Source organism: Mycteria americana, chromosome Z, assembly GCF_035582795.1.
Source record: "Mycteria americana isolate JAX WOST 10 ecotype Jacksonville Zoo and Gardens chromosome Z, USCA_MyAme_1.0, whole genome shotgun sequence".
NCBI lineage: Eukaryota > Metazoa > Chordata > Aves > Ciconiiformes > Ciconiidae > Mycteria > Mycteria americana.
Window position 1 is genome coordinate 23,121,282 of NC_134396.1, and position 23,959 is coordinate 23,145,240.

At 33.8% G+C, this 23,959-nt stretch overlaps 1 protein-coding gene across 3 annotated transcripts in view; it reads right to left on the reverse strand.

Annotated features, from left to right (window-relative positions):
- RFX3 (regulatory factor X3) overlaps nt 1-23,959 on the reverse strand; it is a 131,516-nt gene that overhangs the window by 24,427 nt on the left and 83,130 nt on the right. For 2 of the 3 annotated variants that reach the window (XM_075488374.1, XM_075488376.1), the window contains exons 4-7: nt 19,117-19,375; nt 7,479-7,553; nt 2,488-2,669; nt 1,808-1,927 (exon numbers count right to left, since the gene is read on the reverse strand). In XM_075488374.1, coding sequence (XP_075344489.1) covers nt 1,808-1,927; nt 2,488-2,669; nt 7,479-7,553; nt 19,117-19,375 — 636 coding nt within the window. The remainder of the gene's footprint in view (nt 1-1,807; nt 1,928-2,487; nt 2,670-7,478; nt 7,554-19,116; nt 19,376-23,959) is intronic. The other variant, XM_075488375.1, reaches the window with a different exon arrangement.

Genomic DNA, 23,959 nt, shown 5'->3' on the forward strand with positions numbered 1-23,959 from the left:
GGTGATAGAGGCTTCCACTTCTCTCCTTTTCCTATTCTCTTCCATCTTACTGCTAGCCCCAACTGAAGATAATGCATAACCAACTTTTCTACTACAGCACAGTATTTTTCATGTAATAGCTACCTATTCAGCATAATTATCCAGTGCCTTGTAGTTCCCATCCTTCATCAATATCTTTACAGATTCCCACAGCAGAGCTTAAGATTGGTATGAATTGAGTAAGAATGGGAGTGTGCTTGTGCGTCTATGTGTGTGCACACGCAAAACATGGGTTAAAGGAAAGGTATGCACTAACTGCTACACAATGCCATATGTGTGATTCCATTCAAATATAACGAGAGAACAAAGTGACATAAAGGAAATGTTAAGAAAATACCACCAAACATACCTAGGTAAGGAAAACAAGGGAACTACGTAAAACATGGTGGTGGTAAACAAAATAATAAAGCAAATAATACAGAAAAGTAGTATCCACTCCTAAGAGTTATATAATGCAAGTTCAAAATCCCTTTGTCATTGTGAATCAAGAAGAAGACAAGAGAGGTGATGATGATGAGATAACTGGCATCATTTCTCCAGAAACAATTTCATAGAAACAGTTCTAGTTACACCATTGTGGCATATGTCTTGGCACATACATGTGACTTTGAATGTGAGTGAATGAAATCTGTAAGTGAATGAGCTTGAGTGGGTAAAATAAGCTTGCCTGGAGATTTTGTAAATATCTACCACTTTTTCTTACCATGTAATCCTGAGATGATTTTTGTAACAACAAATTCCTACGTGATCATATAGGGAGACATCTCATGCTTCCATATCATGCCCAGCACAAGACAGTTAAGACCATATATCTTACCATTAATATGTATTTAGCGGTAACTGCTTCAAAGTGATAGTAAAATCATTTCAGATTAAAGTAATATCTGTGTTTGAAGATAAAGTTTGAAGTTGTGTTTTCCAATCCCAATTGTGTCCAAGGCCACAAAATACTCTTAGTACACTACACCAAACTGTTCATTCAATTGGATTTTTGGGGGGTAATAGCTCTAAAGATGTCTTGCTTGATATGCTGCTGTTCTACCTATGAGTTTCATGCAATTACACATCATAGGTATTTCACTTTAGGGTAATATGGGAGGCTAGTGACATCAGTCAAATAAAAATTAATTTCAAAGAAATGTACTGATTTCCATTTTTTTCCTAAAATTTTATGTTCAAGATAGCTTTTCATATGCATATTCACACATTCTTTTACCACCAGCATAGCCCCTTGTGGTCACTGTGCCACTGCTTTCAAATACTTCTGAGCTTTTACAGGATTCTCAGGAACAGCAGATGCTGAGGAAAAATACTTAAATCAACTTAGAGGCAAAACATTATGGTCACATTAATTCTTTGCAGTGAGAGGAAATAAACACCAAACTGAACTTAATCATAAGCTCTCTTATAAGCAGCTTATACGTAAAATGATATAGTGATGAAAACAAACAGCAAAATTTGAAATTCAAGCTCTTATTGCTTTTCTTCAGCTTGTGGGATAAGAACTCAAGATAGTTAAGAAGAGTCTGTTCATATCATATCTCACTTTATTATTATTACTTTTTGCAAATTTATGACAATTTCTAGGTAAATATTCCTTCATGTTGACTGATACCTAACTTCAGTGATGTCAACAGGATATCTAGCAAACTTTTATTTTTCACAGCAGAGAAGCTGAACAAAAGTTGCATTAGAATTTCAACTTTTCCATGCAGGGAAAAGTAAGGCTTTATGAACTAGAAATACTAATGTTCATTTCACACTTTACCTCTGTTTCTGTTGCATGGGCTGTTGTCTCATAGCCATATATTGCATGTCCTCTTGTAGTCGATTAAGAGGAGAGTCTGGCTTGACACGAATCCCATAGTAATGATATTTGGAGTTCCCCCTTTATGAAAGACCAAGAATTAAAAGAACAGTAACAATAGTTTTATGCATCTACATTACCTTTACTTTAAAATTTACATTGACTGGAAAGTAATACCCACAAATCAGGCCTGACTTTCTTGTCATACCTGTTTTACATGGGCGTCAGTTTATCACCTTTGGGAAATCAATTCATTCTCTTAAGCAAATATTATCCAGCATTTTAACTTGTAATCCACTTGAGTAAGAAAAATAAAATGCAAATAAATACAACTTATCTAGTTATGGAGAAACACAATTCTTAGTAATTTCCAAACAGCAAGCTACATTTTATTTGTGCTGATAAAAATCTACAGTATTTATCAAAATGTAAACATGTAAACAGTCAAAACCAGGAGAAGTAAAAGTATAATAAAATCTTGAAAATCATAAAACTGTTTAACATTAAGAGACAGTACTGACAGAAAAATACTGTAATATTTAAACACAGGTTTTATATATTTTTTCACTAGCAGACAAGTTTCTTACTCATAATTACTACTTATATTTTCTATTATAGTTCAGGATTTCATTAACACAAACCTAGTTCCAAGTCTTCTGGTCCGTAACCCCATGAAGATTGACCGTATAAGTTTTCCAAAGGAGGCAGCATTGACTGGATCCAACTTGTGTTCCTGACAATGTCGTAAATAATGGTTGTAAAGAGTACTTCTTGGAAGGCTCACTCCTTCTGCAGTTTCATAGTTGTCTAAAAGCCATTGAAGCTATATCACATACAAAACAGAAAAAAAAAATCATTGTTACTGTATTAAAAATACTTAGTCATACAACATTAACTTATGACAGTTTTAAAACCACTCTTCAGGTCTATTAAACAATTACTTCCTTCTTCAGAGATTCCTTAAATACTAGCTATACCATAGTGCTTTAGGATCTTCAGAATTACCAGGAAATAGCAGAATTCATTGCACTTGTGACCTCAGATAAGTGTCCACTTGTATAAATATTTTTGATTCAGTACCACACACCAATACTTGACAAAGGTGTCTACGCTTTAGAGACAAACTGTTAGTATTGCAAAGAAATAAAGTAATCATGAATGTAATTCATGTAAATTGCAGAAAACAAACTCCTTGGACTAACAACAGTTAATTAATGTACTGGTAAACCTGGAATATTACACTATTTTTCTTTGCCTGATGTTAAAAAACATTACAAGTGTTAACTGAATAGGATATTTTTTACTCTCAGATACATAAAAGAAAAAGGCTATTGCATGTAAGTCAAAGAGCAACCTAGATAACATTAAAAATAACTGGTACACCTATAAAGCATTAGGGGTACAATCCCTTTCAGTTGTTGCTTGTTTGTCTTTGACTTCCAGGAGGCACAGAATGAGATTCTTGGAAAAATATTAATCTTTTCATGTAATTGTGGCAGGTAATTTTAGACACATGCAAGAACAGACTTTTTAAGTAACATCATTGGACTTTCCAAGTAGTGCACACTCATGAAACACTAATGACACTAGCTGTCACCAATATACAAAAAAGTAAAAAAGACAATTTAATACTCCTAGATTTAACATTATAGGAGAATGACAAAATAGATCAAAAATAATATAGGTTGAGGACATGTTTAAATTCCACTGTTTTAGTTTTTTGATATGTTAACATTTTCCTTATCTTTCCCCAGTACTTGCCATGGTTTTGGTTCTCTGAAATTCTCCTTTAGATATAGCTTGAATGATTCACAAATTTAATTTTCTTTTTTAATGTTATTTATCTGTTTTCCCAAGTATTTATACCAAAATAGTACACTGTGCATATTCAAGCTTGCTAGGATCAGAGATCTTACCAAAACTCTGGATTTAACTTGATTATCCAGTGAAAACACAAACTGAGGACGCTGTGTCTTCAAGACTTGCTACAAACTTTTACTCTGATGAGCTATATATTCCCACAAATAATTTTCAATTTAATCCTGCAAAGCAGTAACTAGTATAACCAAAACACAAATTATTAAGTGACAATAAAAGATATACATGGTCTATGTGTTTTTTATTCCTTTGTAGAATTGTTTTCTGTTAGAGCGCTGCACAAATTCTGTTCCATCAATGTTCGGTGTAACTTACCACACAAAGAACATGAGTATTTTAGTGTGCAATAGCCATGAAATATTTCAGTCCTGACCTTTTCTTTACCACAAAACTGTTGTGTACTGAAGTACAGATGATAACAAATACATTGAATTTATAGCTATGTTTTAGTCACAGTGAGAAATTCACCAATACAAATGCAAAAGCATTACTACAAAATTTACTCTAGACCATTCAAACACCATTTCCATATTTGCTCTTTAGTGAAAACATGCCCATAACTTTTCCATGTTTCTTAAACATAGACTCTAGAAAAATATACAGAAGTAAGATGTAAATGCTTCCAAGACATAATATTTTTAGCTCAGTTTGCAGGTAGTTTTGCATTTCAAGTAGACAAAATGAAAAATTACAGTTCATCATCTTTATATCACTTATCATATAACTATTTTAAAAGTCTTAACATACACGAGTGCTTCCAAATTGAGCATCTGTCATTTTGCAATAAAGCTGAAGAAAAAGTATTATCATAAACATTAACTTTTATTTGATTTCACTAACTTATTTCACTAATGACCTGACATAAGCCTGTCCAGGCTTAGAAACAAAGGTAATTATATCTTTCAACTGTTGCATTTTATCTATATTTAAAATCTATTATTACATCTAAATTTATATTATATACATTTATATAGTATTTGTTGTATATTATTAAATCTATAATTAAATCATAACAAATACAAAATGTGAAGTATTTGTGTTTCCCCCAAAGGGAAAAACTTTGTCAATCCCAAAAGACCAACAAACAAAAAATTATTATTTTCCAATTAAGTTCTGTATGTAGCATTAAAGATATTTTCCTCCAGATGGCTTATTATGAATCACTTTAAGTGCACTTTATTAATGATATGAATTTCTAACAGATGTTATTTCAACCATAACTTGCATTATTCAACACCAAAAAAACCAAATCAAAAGATAAGTGCAATAAAAGAAATTTTGCTCCTGGGTGGAGTTACTTAGTAGCAAAGGCTTGAAGTCATTACTTGCTAGATTATAGCCTGGAAGAAAAAGTGCAGTTAATATATTATTTTAAAAGGAAAAATATCTCCAAATATTATAAAAGTACTGTAAAAAAACTTCAATTTTTTTTTCCTACCAAGATGAAATATAATTCTAAAACTGAGCTATTCAGGTTTGAATCCTGGCTTCTTAAGTCGTAATAATGACCATACTGTATGGATAAGATGGGTAAAGGTATGAAATATTTTGAGTCAGACCTGTTAAATTGACTGTGACTCCAATTAAGCTGCAATGTTTATAAAACATTCGACTATCAATTAATTAAATAAGTCAATCTCATGCAGAAATAAATCAGGAAAGAAAAGAAAACAGAGGACAAACGACAAAATCTTTAATATGAGCACACATGAATTTAGGCAAAAAAAAGAATCCTAGAAAACCTCATAGAGGTATCACAGGGCGAAAATCCCAATCCCAAAACCAGTTTTTTCCCACAAATTAATATATCATCTGCAAAGTGAAAGTTAATTAAACATATAATTTAGAATTCTATCTTAAAACCTGTTAAACCCAATTATTTTAATAAATGCCAAACCAAACCGTTAGAAGTCAAAATCAAGAACAGTTTAAAGAGACAAAGACTAAACCTATACTTAAACTTCCTCCATACTGTCTTTACTTGAGTTTAAAGACAATAAACATTGGTTTAAACATAGGCAAAACATCCAGTAAGTTTTATTTAGATTGTTAACTTCTTCCAAAATTACCAAGGCTAGGAAAGACTGATTGCCATATACATGGATTTTTAATTTTTTTTTTCTTTAAACACAGAGTCAAAGATATATCCCTATGAGAATAATTTTGAAAGAGCCTTCACAGTCAAGAAAGAAATACCATGATAAGACTTAACAGTTGGATGCGAATCTTATTACTAGGAACACACTGTGAACAGTTCATAGCACCAAGAATGAGCGGAACATAGTTTACTGAGGCATAGCAGCTTATCTTGTAATTCCTCTTGGTTTTATACCAAGATTCTGGACTTCATAATAGGATTAAACAGAATCTTATCAACAGTTCAAGTATTCCAATTCTTAATGTAAATTTCTGACACTTTGCCAAAAAAAGTTATGGTCCCTTTAAAAATGACATTTAAATAATAGTTTTGATATTATCTGTCTAATACTATCTCTTATTATTTAAGTAATAATTTCGATACTGTCTTATCTTCAAAACAATTATTTTGTAAACATCCAACGTGGAATCTAAAAGTCCTTCTGTATAACATTTTGTATAACTTTTTGTAATACTATTTTCCTCTTTCAATTTTGGCATTTTCTAAAGAATAAAAAAAAGTTTGCTTAAAATTTCCACAAAACAATTCTACTTTTGACTTTGACATAACCAGACCCATACAGAAAAAATCCAAACCCCAAACCTGCTAAAACATACATTTTTAATTTGATTTCTGAGGGACAGCCTCTACCACCATACTCTTATATTAACACCACAAACCAAATTCAAATTCCTTTATTGTTTTACAGAAGAAATGTGTATTTATATAATTAGTAAAGCTGAGAAGGAAAAAAGAGGTAAGATAAATACAAACTAATCAACATGGCAAAAATACGAAATACAAAACCACAAATACCAACAGAAAAAAAAAAAAAACAAAAACAACATTTCAAGAAAGACTAGCAACTTGCAATATTATTATTTATATAATCAGTTTAAAATTAACTTTGAGCCTTTTTCCTTTAAAGTTACATATAATGGATTTATCACTATATTTGGAGATCATGTTTTTACCCAAGTATCTTTTAGCTTTGTATATGGAAAGTTCTGAACTGTAAGATTTGCAGAGTAAGAAGAAAGTAAAAGGCAGCTGAATAAGACATTTTTGTGTACTTCAATTTACGATAATGCTTTCATTTTTTTTTCCAGGTTATCATAAGGATCTTTAGAATTCTTAAGTAAGTAATTTCACAATAAACTCTCTATTCTGAATAAGTGAAGAAATACCTAACCATAACCTAAAGGTATTATTTAGGCATGCTGTTTGTTTCTTCTCTTTCTCTTCACATGCCCCAAAATTAATACAGGGTACACAGACTTTGCTTTGTAGACAACTTTATTTAAAATGTCAAAAGCCAGCTAATTTAGAATTATTTGAACTTTATCTTGACATTTACTCTATAATCTGCAAAACAGTCAAATGTGTTAACTTGTCTTAACACAGGTGTGCAGCATAGGAAACAGGTAACACTCTGCAATATACCATAAAGACATTTCATCTGACAAAATAAAGCCATGGGAGATGTAGAAGATTACAAGCAACTAAGATGAGAAGATTAAGAGCAAAAAGTAGTAATAAAATAAAACAAACATTTAGAGGCAGGCTAAGCATGCAGAACAAGCAAGAGAGAGTGTATGTGAAGAAGAGACAACTTACATGGCTGTTGAGAAGAGAGCTTCTGTGAGTGGACAGACCATCAGACTTTTGCAGTGTCTCAATCGCCATTTCAATCTGATAATAGATGTCATTAAAAAAAGGACTCAAGACCAGATAGTAAAAAAGCCTGATCAGAGAAGTTTTGACAGATTGCTTACAGATCAATAGAAATGCCTGCTTTATTCCTGGCTAGGGCATATGTTCTACTAAAAGGTTTCATTCCAGAGTCCCAGTGAACACAAACCTCCCCAATGAGGTCAGAAAGGCATTTTGCTTGCATATATACTGCGGGATCACAGCCTCAAAGTCCATTTTACCTTCCAACTTGCTCAGGAAATTAAATGAGTAGATTTACTGGTGAGCTGCACTGAAACAAAACCCTGATTGAACAAAAACATCATTAATAAAATAAAAAAATAAGTAAATCCCTAAACAGAATTTTAAGAAAGGCCTCCATATGTTTTCCCTCCAACTATATCAGAAAGAGACATGCACAGCTTGCAGTAAGAAGTGAATTGGAAACAAAACTTCAACTCTCTGGAATCACAGAATCAAATCCCAAACCTAAATAATTCAATAGGTTTTCCACCATTAGCTTCACTGGGACAGGACATCACCCTTACTGCTGCCAGCACCCTTTGAATATCACCAGCTGTCAAAGTAAATGGAAAGTCAGGAGTTATACAGACTGCAGGATCCAGCCTTTGGAAAAGCAGATTTGTTCACAGTAATTTTGCCTTTTAAAAGGAAAACACAGCACTACTAAAATACAAAGTAGTATTTCTTCAAATGCAAATGTACGAATACTCTCACATCCAGTCCCATTCTTTTCTTTTTTAATATCAATGGATATTTTGATCAGTTCAATAACGACAGCATTAAAGAAAAAAAATTAGAACCTAACTGTAATTTAACTGGGGAGCTAGAAGAGCAAAAACAACAATGAAAATGACAGAGACAACGGAATGCGCAGTAAGAAAAGGCATGCAATTAATTAGCTACATTAAATGGCCAAAATGAAAGCAATGGAAACCACCACTTACACTTTTAAAAACACTTATTCTCTGTGTAGACATTTTTTCATGAGCCCTCCCTATCCTACTTGAAATATCACAGTACTATCCATAACTTTAGTGGCATAATTTATCAATATTGGCTGAATTCACTCTCTGTATAGCAGAAACTGAAAAATACTACAGCTGATATTTGAATTTACTGTACAAATAAAATTAGCTTCTCCCTTTTTTACAGGGCAACTGACAATTATTTTATTGTAATGACTGTGACAAATCACTTCTTGTTTCTCTCTTACAACTGTTTAATTAGCTATGCAAGCCTTTTTATAAAAAGTACATTACTAAAAATATGCAATTATTACGTAAGAAAACATACTCTTACATGGCAATATTTTTTTTTTTAATATTCTGATTTCTTCTTGCTTCAGTGGAAAATACTATAAGGTCAAAGTATTCAATCACACAGGAAAGATCAAATTTTAAAAACACGCCACACTGTAAAAACTACAAGATTAAAACATCATCATAGTAAGGTCAAACTGCTATATACCGTAGCCATAGAATTTCCCTTCTTCACATAATGCTACAATCAAACAATGAAGACCATATACACATTAAAATCCTAATTCTGAATCTTAGGTTACTTGTTCCACAATGCTTATCCACAGCAGCACTATAGCGCTGAAGTTACACCTCCTGCTGCTCATTCCCACTACTGCACTACTCTCATTTTGCTGCTGGAACTTGTGGCCTTGTTTGTTCAGAGAACCAATCTGTAAAAAGTAGTAGTAATTGCACTTAAAAAGAAAAGTGGCATTACAGATGACACAGATTACATTCCTCACTGCCATATTACTTCAATGCCTTTTGGTGCTATGCAGTAAGCCAAATAAAGAAATTGCTTCTTTTTTGTCATTTGGGGGATTTTTGTTGCTGGAGTTTCTTTTAGAAGTAGATTTCACCAGTATGGCCATTGAATACAATGAATCTGTGTTCACTTTTACTGTGCAGCATAAACCAAGCAGTGTTGGTCACCACTAAAACATGTTAATCTTTCTGAGCTTGATGAAGTAATATGTGATCTATATTTAAAATGAGTCTTCATCATATTCCACTAGGGTAAGCTTCTCAAGAGAAATTGTTTTCACTACTAATTATTTTGTTCATTATTTCTAGTCTAAATTTTGATAAAATGAACTTTCAGCTTTATCTGACAGATACATATCTCTTTCATGACAGAAACCTTCTTCCTATGTAGGCTATACAATCACTTCTTAACTATTTTTGAGCATATAATACGTTTGGTTTGAAGACAGATTTTCTAGACGCAACATCATTCACCTTGCCCTTTCTGAAAATTTCCAGCTGCTTCTTGTTTTTCTCTACTGGTGTTCCTCAGGGCTCAATTCTAGGGCCAGTTCTGTTCACTGTTTTTATCAATGATCTGGCTGCAGGAGCTGAATGCATCATTAGCAAGTTTGCTGATTGATACCAAACTGGGAGGTGCTGCTGACTCTCTTGAGGGATGAGAGGCCTTGCAGAGGGATCTTGATAGACTGGAGCATTGGGCAATCATCAGTGACATGAAAATGACAAGTTGAAATGCCGGATTCTGCACCCAGGACGGAGCAACGCCGGGCACAAATCTAAACTGGGAGAGGAGAGGCTGGAGATCAGCCCTGCAGAAAGGGACCCGGGGGTGCTGGTCAACAGCAGGCTCAACAGGAGTCAGCAGCGTGCCCTGGAAGCCAGGAGGGCAAACCGCACCCTGGGGTGCATCAAACACAGCATAACCAGCCCCTCAAGAGAGGCGATCATCCCGCTGTACTCTGCGTTGGTGCGGCCTCACCTTGAACACTGTGTGCACTTCTGGGCCCCAGCATTTAAGAAGGGTGTTAAGGCCTTGAATGTGTCCAGCGGAGGGCAACAAAGCTGGTGAAAGGGCTGGAAGGCACGTCCTCTGAGGAGTGGCGGAGGACTCTGGAGTGGCTGAGGACTCTGGGCTCGTGTAGTTTGGAGAAAAGGAGGCTGAGGGGCGACCTCACTGCTCTCTACAGCTTCCTGAGGAGGGGAAGGGGAGAGGGAGGTGCTGATCTCTTCTCCCTGGGATCCAGTGATGGGACACGTGGGAATGGTTCAAAGGTGAGCCAGGGGAGGTTCAGACTGGACATGAGGAAGCATTTCTTTACTGAGAGGGTGGCCAAACCCTGGAACAGGCTTCCTAGAGAGGTGGTCAATGTCCCAAGCCTGTCAGTTTGGACACTGCCCTTAACAACATGCTTTAACTTTTGGTCAGCCCTGAAGCGGTCAGGTAGCTGGACTAGATCCCTTGTAGTTGTAGGTCCCTTCCAACTGGAATAGTCTAGCCTAATCTATTCTCTTATTCCAAGCTTTTAGGTTTTCAAGATAATTTATGTGACACAGAGTATCGTGTGTATAGGCAGTAACAGCTACCTGAGTAAAAAGTTGTTTATGTGAAGGATCTGTTGCTTCAAGCTTTTAAGTTCTAAGTTTTGGCCAGAGACTTTTATTTAGGCTCTAGAAAAACTGAACATAATTTCAGCTCTATTCAAAACAGCATTTAAGCACATACACAGATTAATTACATAGGTAATGCAGTGGTTTTTATGATATTTTGTGGAAAGGATATGAAAATAATTTCAACACTCAAAATTATATTCTGCATAAATACTAAAGGAAGACTGATACCCTTGCATTTTTAGCAATATTAGCAGTAGGAGATTCCAGGCACAACTAACTACATATACATCTGAAATGCTAAATGACACAAGAATTACACATTCATTTATTTGAATATGTGATCAGTCATACATTCTTCTCTTAACAAGACTAAAAACATTATTTATTAAAAGGTTCTGACTGATAACTGAAATGTACACTGTCACTCCCACTGCAACTGCAACTAAACCATGTTAAATATTACACTACTGGTGGGAATGATAATCAGTTTGTATAGTCACATAATATGGACACTAAATTAGAGCATGATAGCTATGAAAACTATGATTGTAGACTTCTTCAGTTTACTTCATGTGCCAACTAAAATACTGCCTTATACTCTGACACAGTTGTTAATGATTAAGGGTATTTCCCTGGGGGTTAAAAAATTCAACAGTTTGAATATGCATCCAGAATCCTTCAATGTTCAGTCTTTACGTGATCTACTGATTTGGAAGTTATTAACTGTTCTAGCTAGTTTATGTCTTAGTGTTCATTAACATGTTACTAGATAAACAAATCGCGCATAATAGTCTCAGATGTGTATAGCATAGACATAGTAAACACCCATCCCAAACCCACCTTGAAGAAAACTGCCTTCCTCTTAGGAAGAAGAAAGAAATAGTACTTTTTCATTATTCAACTAATTAACTAATGATACAACTAATTAACACAAAGTATTTATAGTAAGTTGTTCTGAGGAGGTCAGGACATAAAGAAAACAATCTGCAGAAGTTTAAGCCCTGAGGTTTTGCGATTAATCTGGATATCCTACCATTTATTTTATCTGCTTGCATCTGCAAACCACCCTCCACCAGCAGCAAAGCAGGCAACTTTAGGTGGTATCTTAAAATTCAATACATTGTTACAGCATGTTCAAAAAACATAGCTCCTGTCTCTATCTCCACAGGCACCTCCATTCACAACCCTTTTTATCCACTTCCAAAGGTTTACCCTTTCAGGCTTTAAAGGAAGTGAAATTCTAAAGGAGCTTTCATCACATGCTCCATTATGAAGGAATTACTAATTCATCATATGTGTACAAGAAAGATTAATTTGGTACAGCTAGCTAAGTCCTGGGTACTTGAGACAACTGTGCTTACCTAAATAAGGTGTATACCCATCATGAACTACCCTGAAGCTACAGGATAAATGGACTCAGGGCTTTTGCAAATGTGACGCTTTCACTCTTTTAGGATGCCACAAACATACACTATTTACAGTGGCTTTCAATTCTGTTTCAGGACAGAATATTCATGTATGTCGAACTGTTTTCTGAAACTTATGCCAGAGGGTTGTGTTATGCAGACATGCTTGCCCAGGAAAAAAAAGATTGAAAATGAAATAGTATTGACCACACTAAGAGAACTCAGGTCTAGCCTTTACAGCTGGAAGAATTAAATTTAAAAGATTTGCATTCCTCACAATAGACAAAGGTGTAGCAGCACCTTTCATAGAATCAAACAGGTTCTATGAAATTTTGCTCAAGAGAATGAAACAGTACTATAAAGATAGAAAGAAAGATACTTTAAGTCTGTTGGAATGAAAGAAACGTAAATATACAGAAAGAGAAGAACACAAAAAGGTGTAAAATAAGTGTAGTATTTTACATATGCTGACCTTAAAAGAACGCTAATAAACCTTAAAAACTTAGAAAAAAGCTTTTTTCCCTAAAATACCCAAGTTTAATATACATAACAGACACTGGTCAAAATAACTGCTGCAAATGCACACCTCCAGTAGTCTGTGTATATATAAGGCATGCATACTGACTAATGAATATAACATGTTCTCTGGTGATTACAAAAGAATATATGGAGTCAACACAGGGGGGAAAAAGCACACCTAACAGCCATAGGCTGGAAGAATAAAAAATGTTTGGAGTTTATGTCAGATTACTTTCTCCTTCCCAAATTTTCAAATGAAACATTGCTGCCCATATTTATCTTCTGGATATCTGCCCATATCTGCTGGAAGTTCTCAAATATATGGTTAAACTGATCAATTCACCATCTCTCCACTGGATCATCCAGTTATTTGTATACCTTATCTCTATTATATACATCTTCAACCAGATTCTAAACTTTTTTTCTTTGTGGTCATTTTCTCCACATTTGGTACAAACACTTAAAGGAAAACAAACAAAAATTCCCTTGTCAAGCTGATTATAAGGACTTCTAGAACATACATATTCCACCTAATGCTGAAAAACACATGGAAACATGTCCAAGTTACTCAGACCAGAAAATCAGAACTGAGAAACTAAAAGGAAAAAGTTTAGTTCAGATTATTATTAAAACCAAATTTGAAAACATTTATGGCAAGACAGCCTTAGAGAGAGGTAGAGTGGCTATGTTAGAACAAATGTGTATTTAATCAGAAACAAAAAAAATCCAGTCCTTTAGAAAGGCGATGCCTCCATGCCATTGATAATCAGACTGTTATGAGAACACCAGTGGCAAGTAATCTTGCATTGACCTTATGCATTTTCAAATAAAAGGAATTAACAGAAACTCTTCTCACGGATTCAAAGATACCTATTTTTAATATCCAATTAAAAAACTATTGTGTTTCTTACAATATTTTTAAATCAGTAAAATTATTAAAAAATATTGTAAGAAACACAATGGGTTTTTTAATCAGTAATTGGAATACTACATTGGGATAAACTGAGTTTCCAACAATGCTACATCTTGATTTTTGATACACAAATACCAGAATAAATATTCAATTGCCAAAACTAGAAACAACCTATGAGGTGCTACAGGGCTTTTATGCAGAAAACACACCAAAAGCCAATGACTGAAAGCTGAAGCCAGACTGTATCAGAAGAGAAACAAGGAGCATAGGCAGGTGAAGCCAGAATGCAGACAGGGTAGGTGTGGCTGACCTTAGTAGCGTCATTCTCCCTTTTCCCCACATTCCTTGTCTTGTGAAAAGGGCACAGTCTCAACTCAAGACATTACAGTGGAGCAGCAAGGCACTCAAAGGGGCAGAGAAAGACATAAGTTATTTTGGCCATGTTGCTAGACTGAAACCTCTGGAAGAGAGAGGGAGAAGCCATGATGCTCCACAGTTCTGAAGGAGAAACCACAACAGGAGGAAAAGCCTTGGAGGCAGAAGTTTATAAAGCCACAAGATCCACAAATCCTCTAAACTTCCCACCCCTCCAGTTAATTCATACCACATAAGTGGTCTTTTAGCAGTAGCAGTGTTTATTTAAAAGAATAAAAAAAAGATTATTTGCCTTCTTGTATCTGGAAATGGGTGCCTTTTTTCACAAAAGATGTCACTGTTCTCAGTTGAAGAGGTCATAAGTAAATGTCTTACCAGTATAACAGGTCAGACCAAACGATCTAATAATCCTCTGTAGCACAAAAACATGTGCAAATAGTTTGTTTTATGCTAAGATGGATCCAGCTGAATAAAAATTACCAGAAAAGTTGGGGAATGGAGGATGAAGAAGCTCCTCTACCAAGAAAGAGATTAATAAATAATATCTCATCTCAAACTATTTTTCAAATTATAATCCCTCCACCTTTAATGGACCATTTAAACATTTGTTAATTTTTGTTCTTAAAATAGTTATAATACCTCCACTAAAATTATGTTATCAGGATATGATATTTACACTAGGCCTTCTTACTTCTTGTTCTCCCTCTATTAATTACAACACATTTTGGGTAGGTACCATCCTTCCTTTAAAGTTAAGAGCAAATTTTGCACACTGTGCTTACTACCAGAAATAATAATTTGTGGTGATACATTGTCTCCATATTAATTTTGCTTTTGTTTTCATTCACATTTAGATTTGCACTGAAACAGGATAAATTTCTGCAACAGCATGAGTGGAGACCTCTTATGGCTGGTGATGACTGATGAATGACAACTGTAACTGCAGATCAGTCATAAAGCTTGTTAGAAAACAAGAGTAATGGATGGGAGCCTCTTACTGACTGACAAACATAAAAACAAATTTATTACTAGAAACTATATTAATTTTTTAACCTTTTGATATTATGAAATATGTTGATTAGGTCATCCTGTTTTATCACCAGAACAGTCCTTAGACATTTACATATGGAAAAAGAATTGGAAGGTGATTAAGATTTCATTATTAACATGGCAATTCAATTTTCTAGTTAGTCTCTGAAATATAGCTGCCCCTTCTTTAACAATAGCTGCCAATAAACCAAACAGATTACTATTTCATACAGGTTTCAACATGCAAATTAATTTCAAATAGACATCCAGCTAGGGTAAATCACCTCTTGTTCAATGCAATCACAATTTATTCTTGACCAATCCACAGATATTCACATGAAAATGGTCATTTTGGAAAGCTGTTTATCTACCTAATATCTTATATGGAAGGTATTATAATATGAATGCCTTTCTGTTTTAGTGAAAAAATCCTTTTTAGTACGTAGGGAAGTAGTTTAATAGGGCAGCAAAGACATAATGGGAAGAAGCAATGAAATCAATGGAAATGAAATAACTAAAGAAAATGCTAAGAAATGTTCTTCATGCATACTAACAAAAACCACTACTGTATATATGTTGGAATAGTTTTGATAGTGCACAATTCTTAATATTTTGGCTATAAAAACACTGCTATTGCCTGCTATAGCTTAAACAGAACAGCTTTCTTATATGAATGCTTGACAGAAAGTAAAATGAATGAAATGTTACAAACAAAATATTAACTCTTTATTAAACCCGAGGAAGAACTCAGAATTACATTAAACCATAAAGAAAATAAAGTGAAGATAAAGTAAAAAGTCTGTGATTCCATTTTATTGAATTCTGTACAAACCAAATGGCATACCTGGTAAAAAATAAATTAGATTTTTAATTTTCATTTATCTAAGACACAGTTAATAAAATGGACTTATTTTATACTTGTATATTTGACTTTATTTATATTTGACTTTTAACCTGAAACTGTTTTGTTTGTTTGTTTCTTTTAACTTAAGCTAGATGTATCAGAAATAAGATAACATTAGTAATACAATTAATTTGCTTGTTACAGAAGGTAATAATTTGATCAGTGAGGGTGAATACAAACAAAACAAATGAAGTTATCAGTTGAAAAGAGTAAACAGAACTAGGACCTCTATGGCAAAAGTAAAGAGAGCTTGTGATGACCACATGTGTTTGTAAGTAAATTCTTATTCATTCTCTATCCTTTGTCTCAATATGAAAATTTTCCAAACTAATTCAAAATTTGGAAATATTTTCTGAGTATTATACTAGCAAACCAGCCTGAATACATATTATTTTGATGACTGCAATAAATTCTCTATACAAGAATGAAAAAAGTTGTGATGGTAAAGATGAAGTGAGGATCACAAATTAAACAAGCTCTACCTACCTAAGGTGCAATCCAAATAAAATATTACATTTCTCTATTTTGCATAGTTTAATTATGCCCTCTAGTAAAATTAAAACAGGCTTGGTGCTTTAAAATTCCTGTTTAAGCAGAACCTAGTGTGTTTCAATTGACTCTTGAATATTTCAGCGGAACCAAACACACCAAGAGTCTAAAATTATAAAATCTAAAATTATGTTGTGTCAAACTTCTTTAGCGAGAAATGTACTTCTAATATATTCTAATGTCTCATACTTACAGAACTATACTATACAAAATAAATAGCACCTTAAAAAACAGAGGAAACTATTTTAGTGTTCAAAATGCAATTTTATACTTCTAATTTAATTAGCAGTATTTTTGTCTATTCTTAAGGGCAAGTTGATACAGCAGTATAGAAGTTACCTGGAGCAATTAGAACAGGCTGTTTTATTGACACATGAAGCAAGAGAAAGATGTTGCTGAAGTTATGAACCTTAGATTTTGTTAAATTTTGGCAAATTTTACTTCTAATTTTGGCAAAAAAAATCAAAACAGTTTTTCATTTGCAAGATATAGCATGGAGTTTTGATATCATTCAAATAATTATAGGATATTCAACTTCAAAGTAAGTCTACTACTCTTCATTTGTGTTACTGGCTGCATGTAAGCCGCACATGATTTTACATTCAGTTAAGCATTTCCACTGACTGAATTCTGCTGTCAGTGAATAAAACAAAACTTACAGCATGATACGCAAAACACAAAAATGCATTTGTTCTTATTTGATTATGGATAAAACTAGCATGATCTCTAAAAGAGGCAATATTTGTATTCAACGGTAGAACAATTTAAAATAACTAAGGAAACATAGAAATACCATTGCCATTTAGGTATTTAAAGAAACATTACTTTTCAAACTTCATTCCATCTAGAAGACCTATTCCTTACTTATGCCTTTAGAAAACTATTTGTTTTGCCTGTGCTTGGCAATCGTGAAGTCAGCTGAAAAATTCCATGAAATATCTTCCAAATAAGTAAAATGAGAGAGTACTTTAAAGGAAAAAAGAAAAGTGTCAATTACAGTCTTGATTTTAATTAAATGAAACTGGAAGAGGAATGCTGCTTTTTTTCCAAAACACTGTTTTTCTATTAAAGTAATGTAAAATACTGGCAAATGTTAATATACACTCTTTTTTATTTTGTAACCCAAATATAAAATTCTCTGTTGCTAGCTGAAAGCTCCCACTATGTTACCGATGTTTATACTATTAATGAATTATGTTTCTTTACAATTTTTATTCCCAGAAAATAATACTACACAGTTTTTGGATGAAATAATTTTTTATATTGTACAAAAATTTATTTATTTATCCATACCAACCACCTTAAGAATCAAAATAAAGAGATTTTATCAGCTCATCTAAATTATCCAATGCTATAGTAAATATTCATCATAATTCTACACAGAAGCATATTAGATTTTTACTCATTACATTGGTTCCTAAAAATAAAGTCCCCCAATTTCATTGCCCTTTTGAGTACTGATGAGTCTGTATTATTAACGATGCTTTATCTTCTTTACTATGTTTTTCAACTCTTCCTACTCTATGTTCATTATTCTCTTCCCCACTACTTCCAAATCTCTACATCCAGACCAGCATACCCAGAAGAATTAGGTAAAAGTATTCATAAGGACTATGCAGCAAAGCTGGACTAGCTATAAACCCATTTTCCTAATTGAAATAAGGGCTGATTGAGTAAACTCTTAAGGGAAAGTTCTGTATTTATGTTAAAGTGTCCACAACATTATCTATCACAGTTGTTACAGAATGCATCTTCCCCTAGCGTTGTAAGGCTTTTGACAATGAGCTTTTAATCTGGAACAGACTTTGGAGACATACCATAGATACGTAAGAACGAAGTGTTAAAAGGTAGTATCTCAGTATTCTGAACAATTGGAAATATTTTAAAATAAGCTACCAAACCTACACTAACGTCAAGCAAACAAACTGAACAAATGCAGGGAAGTTACAGATAGCTATCTGTAAGTTATATAGCTTACAGATAGCTATCTGTAACTTACATTATTTAACATTTACATCTAACATAGTTATACTCAACAACACTGTGTTTTCTTATGTTTTCAGAAAAAATCCAAAATGTTAAAGGATGCTGTTTTAGTTCCCAAACTGACAAATATTCAGCTCAGACAAACTACTATGTGAGCATTCCCTAAGCATTCATTGATATTACTTGAATGCAAAAATTTAACCTATGAAATGTAAATATTTGCAAGCTGTCAAGCGAAAGGTCTGCCTTCATGTTTAAGTTTTCACAGTATTCTTACTCCTGTATCTTACTTACATATATATTTATTTATTACTTATTTTACAAAAAGTATGATGAGGTACTTATTCTGACAACATAATATTGCTATACATTCTGTCACAAAACCCATGTCAGTCTGCAAGAACATCTGAGTGACTAAGAAACTAGTCTCAAAGATTTTGCATCACTCTGAAATACTTACTGTTGCTGGGGAGGCCCGTGTTGTATGAGTCACTGAATGACCAGAATTTTCCATTGAATTGCCAATCAGATAGGTCCCTCCTGAGCTGCTAATGAGTTGTCCTCCTGTGACACCCATCTGAATCCCTCCAGTGCCCACCATGCTATGAGACGAGACCACTGTTGTCACCTGTGCAGAACTTCCTTGAGTATCAAAATAATTTCCCCCAGTGTTTTGGCTGTACATCTGGGTTTCTGTGTAAGGATAAGTTGTTGATCGGCTTCAAGAAAAGAAAACAAAAGGAAAAGAAATTATTTGTATTGTTCATTTAGCTGAGGGAAATGTTATAATTCTAGAAATGTATGTACAATAGCTATAACCGAATTAAATATGATTGGCAAACAATCCCTGTGTCCTCAGAGAATAATATTTAATCAAGTCAAACCACTAAATAACTAATGCAGTGACACTATTAAACCAAGTAGCCACCAAACCTTACAGAAAAATTCGTCAGTCTTACCTGAAGAGGGAGAGAGAAGGGAAGTATGACAAAAGTCGAGGAGACAGGCAGAAAGAGCTCATCCAATTATTAATATATTACAAAGCAATTTAGAAAGCTCCATCTCTTTTAACATTTTTTTAATCCAACAATAAAATTTTGAATTTTAGTCAGATGCTATATATTTTGCATACTGTTGCAAAATTGCAAACAATTCATACAAATGTCAGCCAAGAGAGTCCAATGCTCAAGAATCCTATGTTACCTATTGTTTTTAAATTAATTAAACCTCTTGGCTGAAGCTTGAAATTCTGAGTTCACTGGTGTTTTGGGAAATGCAGTTATTTTTAAAGGTGAATTCAAAATTGGACATGAATTCATATTATGATAAAAAACTGCATTTAAGAAACAAAACCAAAATAGAACTATGACTTGTAAAAAGGTCACAAAGATGAAAGAAGTTGAAGGTATGCAACAGTAACATTTTTAAAATAATTTCCACCTATGAAACATTCATGCCTCATTAACCAGTTTACCCTAACAAACTATTTAGCTACTGAAACCTTCTATCATATGTTTCACATTCTTAATCACTTATCTTCAATCACTACTCTTCATAGGTTATAATATATTTATACTTTTTGAATGTGTATTTGTTGCCATGTACTAACTTTGATCTTCAAATCAACATATTTCAAAATTGTTAAGTAAATCGCATTCATTATTTCAAAGGCCAGATTCCTCATTTTGAAAAGTCTATTTGGAAATTTTATCCTGTTTCATGACTGCTAAGCTTTGTATCTCGGCAAGCATGATAATAGAAAGGTCAAAAGGTAAAAAACAATCAGTTTACTCAACCATTAATTTTCTTATTTAAGCATAAAAATCTGTAATATTGCTTGTAATCAACAGGCAACACCATTTTGAAATTCAAAGTTCTCCATTAACTTGGAGTTGCATATGCTAAAATGCAGTTAATCCAAGTAAATAGATTTCAAAATTATTACGATTGAGTGAAAACAGGGAGGTTTCCAACATCTGCATAAGTCTCCAATTTGTTTAGTATAATCAAACAAAACACAGAATCATGCAACTAATCAAGTTCAACAAAAAAAATTCAGACACTTTTGTCCAAAAACACAAGAGGAGGAAGCAGTATCCATGTTTTATGCAGTAAGCTGGTGATAAATACACCTATCCAGGAACTTGAAGTCAGGCTTTTTTTTCCCTTTATCTAGACAGGGATTCATTTCTTATCAATATATAGAAAAGGTCATGGCAATTTACTGTTTCTTGTTATGCTTTTTAATTATGAAAACTTATGCAAGCTTAATTAATTAGTAAACAATGGACTCTGAGGTAATGATTCCTTCTTTAGCTTCAGAAAAATCATTACTCTTAAGTAACTGAAGAACATACGGCACCTTATCAACAACCAAAGTCAGAACTTTTGTTGTATTAACTATGGCCTCAACAGTTTCTCCCTTCCTTTCCAGAGACTTTCAGAAACTCCAAAACTTTAGTTTTAAAATCCTAAATGTTTCATAAGCCTCATACTACATTATTTGCTCTCACCCCTCCTTAAGCTACTTCAACATTTTCCTTTTTATTTTGAGTATTTCAAAAGCCTCAAGACCAGCTGCAAGAAACTTGAAGTTAATCTAAAAGAAATGCTTTGCAGTCTTATGAAAACAAAGCAAAATTGTTCTTTTAGGGACTAATGCTCAAGCAGACATTTAATCTATTAACATTTCTTTTGGAGAGCTAAAATCAGTTGATCTTTGCATTGTAATAACCTATGTAAGTGTTTAGCTACCGTGCAGGTCCCCGTTAATCTGTTTTATCAGGCCAAGGTATCATTGTGACACCTTGTGATACCATTATGATATTGTTTATCTTGTGATAAGCAAGATAACCGCCAGCAGAACTGGTGTTGTATCTGTCTCAGAATCACACAATTTGCAGAATGTGAACAGTGCTATGCAGCAGAGGACAGTTTAGGAAAATGTAGTGATGGAAGCTCAGGGAAACAGTTCATGCAAATGATCATCAAGGGATTGAACACTGTAATTTCTCCCAAAAGAGAAAATAAAAACTTGGTATCAGTATCAGGTATCAGTAAGGAAAGGGATGAAGGGACAAGGCTATTGTTGACAGTGAAAATAGACATGGGTAGAGACTGTCTTTTGCACAAAAAGACTGTCTTAAGGATGCAAGGAGAACAAATCTCATTTGCAGAAGTGGGACTGAAGAGGCAGTTCTTTGAAGCAATGCAAACCCTAGAGAATGCTCAAAATTTCACAGGAAAATTAAGTCACAGACTTGGTGTGGAATGGGGAGAGAAAAGGAAATGCGTGTTTGCTTTTACCTTGATTAAATCTGTGTATCATATATAGTCTCTAAGGACTGACTATCAGAACACCTACATCTGCTTATAACAGTACTCTGTATCAATGGATCAGGAGCAATCATTGGGATACACCAAGATAAACACACTCTTCCCTTTGTTCCAACAACCAGCAGCTTCTTCTGGAACACCTGATTATTGGAGATGATTAAGCAAACCCTTAGCAATAGAGATCAACAAGGTAATTAAAAGTGAGATAAATCCATTATTACTACATGCAATAATAATTGCAACTTAGCAAAGAGCCTTTTAACTTACAAAATACAAATTAATTCATCTGGAGATTAAAAATGCAGCTGGATGAGATGATGTTTTGGAAAGCAGTGACTCAAAGGTTTTAAGGTCATTGCATACGATAACATGACTCCTCAACATAAAACTGTAGCAAAGAGGAAAATACAATGTGATATCCTTTAGACACACACAAGGGATAACTTGAAATAAGGAAGTGATCTTCTACTTCTCCATAGCACTTGTAGCACAAACATGCAATACTTTCTCAAATAATCCGATATACATCATACAGTCAGTTCTTTCCCATTGCAAAGGTTGTAAAAGTACTCCTAGCATTTCTTTTTTTCAATAGCTGCACATAAAGATCATCTAGGGACTAACCTCAGTGTAACTGAAGTCTTCTGGCTCTTTATGAGAACACCTTGGTGATATACTGTGGCTTGAGATACAAGGCAGGCAACAGAATCTAATAATTCCTCCTATTGAAACACTGTGAAATTCAGTCTTTACTAGAACGTGGCATTAGAAAGTTCACCAGTTACTAATAAGTTTGAAGTCTAAGTAGTTAGGCTGCAGAATCCTAGTTTCCAGAAGGCTGTGCAAACTAGATGATGTTTACCCTGAGAGCAAGTCACACAAAGTCAGACACTGTGTCAATTCAATTTAGATTAAGCAAGCCCAGAACATGCGTCCAATGTTGAGATCCCACACTGGAAATTAATGAGACCAGCATGAGTTGGACTAGGATTGCAAGGTACGATAGTTCAAGGCATCACCTATTATGCCTTATTGCTCACATACATTTTATAATGATTTGCAAAATATAATACTAGAAATAAAACACATGAAGTTGTGGGAGAAAATTGTTAATAACATTGTATTTTTTGGCACATGAATACAGAAAATAACTAATTTCTAAGTTCAGTAAGCCCCAGCATTACCACACAAATCAAGTGCAATGTCTTGCGCTATATTACAGACACTAACATGTTACTGAGCTTAACTTTTAGAGACACTTTTGTCTCTTCAAAGATGAAGAGACTGAAACTTTGAAGAAAGGAGACAAACAAAAACAATGGCACAGAAAGAGTAAACCTTGTTGTTGTCCTCCCTTAGTTTTCAGTGTGCACATGCACACATGGGAAATAATTTATTCCCAGCTGTACCTATGATTTGGTTCTATGTAAATGTCAAGAATCTAATCTATTGACTACTATAAATCAGTGTTCCTGCCATCCCATCATGTCTCAGTAATACACACCGGCTGATTATGGCCCCAAATTTTCTCTGAGCAAGTAGTTGATGGGACAGACTTACCTTTCCCGTATTTATATTTGCCTAGAAAACATTACCTACAGACCTATGCTGGTTTTATTCATGTTTTAGAAATGTGTCCCTTGTTGAAAGATTTTTCCATCACTCTGTGTTTTAGTAAAAAAAAACCCAACCAAACAGATTTATTTCCTTTTCCAGGAATTGAGAAATGCAGAGTGTCTTCAAATAAAAATTCTCAAATCAGCTTAGAAGTCCAGACAAATTAACTCAAATGCCATTTGTGTTTGTTTTAAATTAGGTTTTAACTTGAAATTATATTCCAGTAACTTCTCTGTCTTGCAAAATAAGTAATTAACCACTGAATTCTTATTGCTAGCTGTAGGAACCAACTTGGAAAATTCAAGTCTTGGGTAAAATGTACATAAATCTATTTTTTTACTTGAAGATGT